Below are 3,987 nucleotides of genomic sequence, written 5' to 3' on the forward strand. Positions count from 1 at the left end.
ATGTATCATGAATGTAGTCCCCGAATGTACGGGACTCAATGGGAATACTACAGGGGGATTAGCAACTTATCCAAGGTTGTTGGATCAGAACAGAGTTTTGAGCCCTCAAAATCATCCTCCAACATTGTAACAATTCCTTTTCAAACTCCACCAGGTTTTTGTCCAAGTACAGCCAAAGGCCTTGAGAGCTTTCAAGATCAAGAACATAAACATGATCAGCATCAGATTGAAGTTCCTTCTTGGTGCTTTGAGTTTCCAAAGACAGCAACAGATCTCGGAGATAACTTCACCAATACTACCACTAAACAAGATCAACCCACTTCTCAATTCACTAGCTCCTTGTACCCGGTTGCTGAATCTTACCTGTCTAGCAGTGCAGATTGTAATTCTTGTTCTGAAAATTATAGTAAATTTTCTTCTTGTTCTAAAAAACACAGTGATTTTCAGCCAGACAATATGCCATATTACGATCATATTTCACAAGAACATGATAAATTGCTGAGGGATGATGCTGCCACAGATGAGAGGCCCTTCGAAATTTCCTTTCAGAGAAACCAGGTTTTCACTTTTTTATTTTGTGACATATAGTTTCTGATTCCATTTACATTATACATGATTTGGCATGACGTTATGTCTTCTTTTTCTTAACAAAAGAAAGAGTAAAATGCATTTTACATTTTAACTTTGCCTGGTTAAGATGAAATATTATTAATCTTCCCTTGGTACAGAAATTCTTAAATAGGCATGATTTATTATAAACACTCAAAATTAATTGTTGACATATATGAAGTGTATGGACCCCATTAAAAATAAACATGTGGCTAATGAATACATTTTTTCTTCTTTTTGCTGATGAGATGTAATATATGCCTTTACTAGTTACCATCATGTACAAAACTAGAAAAGCAGGTTCTTCATCGACCTTGTGGGGTTGCATGTGGCAATTCCAGCAACTCTGCTTCTAGGAGAGGTAAAAGAAGAATAAGATGGACCAAAGATTTGCATGAGCCATTTATGATGATTGTTAATAGTCTTGGTGGTCCCGAAAGTAAGTTAACTAAGTAATAGTATTTGTTACACATAACAACAACAAAATTATTGTTACCCAGTACATGATTTATTCATTATTATTCGCAGAAGCAAAGCCTAAGGCTATACTAGAGATGATGAAATCAGATTTGCTGTCCATTTCTCATGTTAAAAGTCATTTGCAGGTACTAAACTATTGCTATATCGTTCTTAAACTTTTTTATGCATAGCCTTTTACTATTAATTGCCTTCTAATATTTCTAATAAAATTGCCTTGCAGAAATGTAGGTCAACAATACAGATACCCAAAGCTTTGCTGGGTAAACTACTTCTGTCATTGTGCATACTTCATAAAATTCTACTATATAGACACTCGAACAATATCACAACCTATTTGACACATGTTATCTCTTATCTTTTTTTTTTTTTTCCTATCATATCATATCACTCGTCACATCTATTATTTTTTTCTCTTCTCTTCCTATCTCCGCGTCTATATCATGAGGAGTTTTTAGCAAATATTTTCCCTTTACTGGTAGTGTGAATATCATCATGCTTGATCATGGTTATTAAGGTGCACGTAAATGCGTGAACTATCATTTCATTCTCTAGTATTAGGGGTATAATAATGTGATACCTCTTCATTTTTCAGAAAGATCTGAGGAAGGACAAAGAACAAATGAGGTCAATGAGCTTCAAGTGAAAATGTAACCTCTTGTGTTATTATGATACTTTTTTTTTCATTTGTAATTGCAATTTCTTTTTCATTCAAAATATTCATGAAGTTAACTGCGGCCATATTTGTCTTTATAAATGTACACTCACTAATATCCTACTTCTTTAATTTGCAGCCACATGCAAATTGAGGAATCACGGCAACTCCAATTAGAAATCCGGAAGAGTATTGGCCAACAACTAGAGGTAATAAACAATATTGTTTTGATGGAATATCTGTTCATGAGCATCAATTAAAAATTTTATGAAAATCAAGCATAAAAGACTTGTATTTATAGTTTAATGTGTTGGCTTATTTTGCCTTTTGGCTTAGATGCAACGAAATTTGCAAATGCTAATTGAACAGCAAAGCAAGCAGCTCAAAGTAATGTTAGAGTACCAAAAGGAAAGAACCAAACTCTTGACACAGAATTGGAAGTGATTGTCCCCAAATGATGGATCAATTGTTTTAATGAGTTACACTTTTTTAACCTGCTTTATCATGTGGCATGGCTATGGCATTCTTATATGCAAGCACTGTTTGCTACCTTTATATATCTTGCAATATGCAATCAAGCATGTAAATGTAAGAAACGATATTTTAATTGGTAGCTACTTCAAAATGTAAGGATGTCTAGTCTGCTAGCTTTGTACTGAAATAGAGTTGGAAAGGCCAATGTCATCAGGAAGGAGGTTCTTGATCACATGGGAAAGTATCAATAGTATTCAATTTTGCTTGTGCAAAAGTCTTTCCGTAAGTCCATATACTAAGGCATTTTGTAAGTTAATATATTGGATTAATTGTATTTCTATTAGTCTCTTCGGTTTACTCTATGGGTGATTTTAGTCCCTTGTCAATTTACCAAGTTTTAGGTTCAACTTTTATACTTTGATTGGATGTGTTGATTTTGTGAGGAAAGAAGTTAAGAGGAGTGATTTCGTATAAAAAAAATATTTTTTTTTTCTTCTTCTTAGTTTGGATGTTTTATCTCTTTGTGAGAGGAAAGAAAAAAAGTAAGTAGGACTAAATAAATAAAAATAAAAATCATGCCTTCCTACCCCGTGAACTGAAAAGTAAAAAGAAGATTTTTTTTTTCTTTTAATTTATTATAATATTACATAATAGTTCACAAGTTCATGAAAAGCACAATTCATCAATCAAATTAATTACATAACTAGGAGAAGTTACTGTTAAAAAAAAAGTGCATATTGCATATGTGAGATGTTAAGTGTTAAGTTGAACACTTGAATGGAAATTGTATTTTTCTCTCTATACAAAAATGACGGGATTGTTTTAGAGTTTCACAAAACTTGTTTATTTGAAAAAATATGTTGTTTTTATAAATGATTATAAAAAATTAATTTTTTTTATTTTTACATATTTGTACACGAAATAATAAAAACAATAAATAAAGTAAAAATGAAGTAATTATTTTCATAATTAATTATGAAAGAGAAAATTAAAAAGGATAACTTAAGGACAAAATATCCTTGGGGTTTAAAAAACTTGTTTTGCTTTTCTCCCCACATTTCCCTTATTTCCGTCAAGAAAAATGACTAAAAATTCATCCTTGAAACAAATGGGTAAAAGGGGGAGATAAATATATTTAATTGATAGGTCTATGTACAAGATATATATTTTATTCATATTAATTAAAAAAATGGCGAAATTGGTCCTAAAAATTAGGATAACTTTTGCACATTTTACATCAACATATATTGCTTATAATCTCTCGAGTTCTTGTGGAAACCACTTCCAAATCTATCACGACAAAAATGCTAATTAATTTTATCCACATCCAAATCACCCCCAACAATCAACTTCACCCCATACAAAGTCAAGTTTGCCTGAATCATCATATACATACTGGTAAAACTCAAGCATACATCATATTTCATCTACACAAATGAATGCAACACTTATTAAAGGGTTTATAAAAAAAAATTATAAAAGTGGCTATTGCAAGCAAGTGTTTCGCAATGAAAACAAGGAAGGGAGGACAATACCCAAAAACAAAGGACCACAAACATTATTTGTACATGAAATATAAATATTAGTTTTCATACTAAATCCCATTTGTCAAATCAAAACATGCACCTCCAACCATCTTCAAGGAAAGGGCCGAAAGCATGAGCCCAAAGATCCCAGTCAAAATATGGGCCTTGGAGTTCCTTTTAAGCGAAACCCAACAACTTAAGAAAAGCCCAATTATAAACCTAATACGTTGGGTTCCGAAGAAGAAG

General features: G+C 32.1%; 1 protein-coding gene across 1 annotated transcript; it reads left to right on the forward strand.

The window, feature by feature from the left end:
- Positions 1-2,185, forward strand: LOC113862141 (protein PHOSPHATE STARVATION RESPONSE 1-like). The gene is made up of 7 exons (XM_027495274.1): positions 1-558; positions 880-1,048; positions 1,138-1,214; positions 1,310-1,349; positions 1,682-1,736; positions 1,881-1,950; positions 2,078-2,185. Exons 1-7 carry the CDS (start codon positions 1-3, stop codon positions 2,183-2,185), a joined length of 1,077 nt encoding a protein of 358 aa, XP_027351075.1.
- Positions 2,186-3,987: the final 1,802 nt, after the last annotated feature.

This window comes from Abrus precatorius, unplaced genomic scaffold, assembly GCF_003935025.1.
Source record: "Abrus precatorius isolate BTA unplaced genomic scaffold, Abrus_2018 Scaffold3, whole genome shotgun sequence".
NCBI lineage: Eukaryota > Viridiplantae > Streptophyta > Magnoliopsida > Fabales > Fabaceae > Abrus > Abrus precatorius.

Bases quoted from the DNA above. Each gene is read 5' to 3' on its own strand.
- LOC113862141 (XM_027495274.1), top strand. From the start codon at position 1: ATGTATCATGAATGTAGTCCCCGAATGTACGGGACTCAATGGGAATAC. The intron at 1,049-1,137 runs GTAAGTTAACTA...TATTATTCGCAG, and splicing joins TAGTCTTGGTGGTCCCGAAA to AAGCAAAGCCTAAGGCTATA. The intron at 1,951-2,077 runs GTAATAAACAAT...CTTTTGGCTTAG, and splicing joins GTATTGGCCAACAACTAGAG to ATGCAACGAAATTTGCAAAT.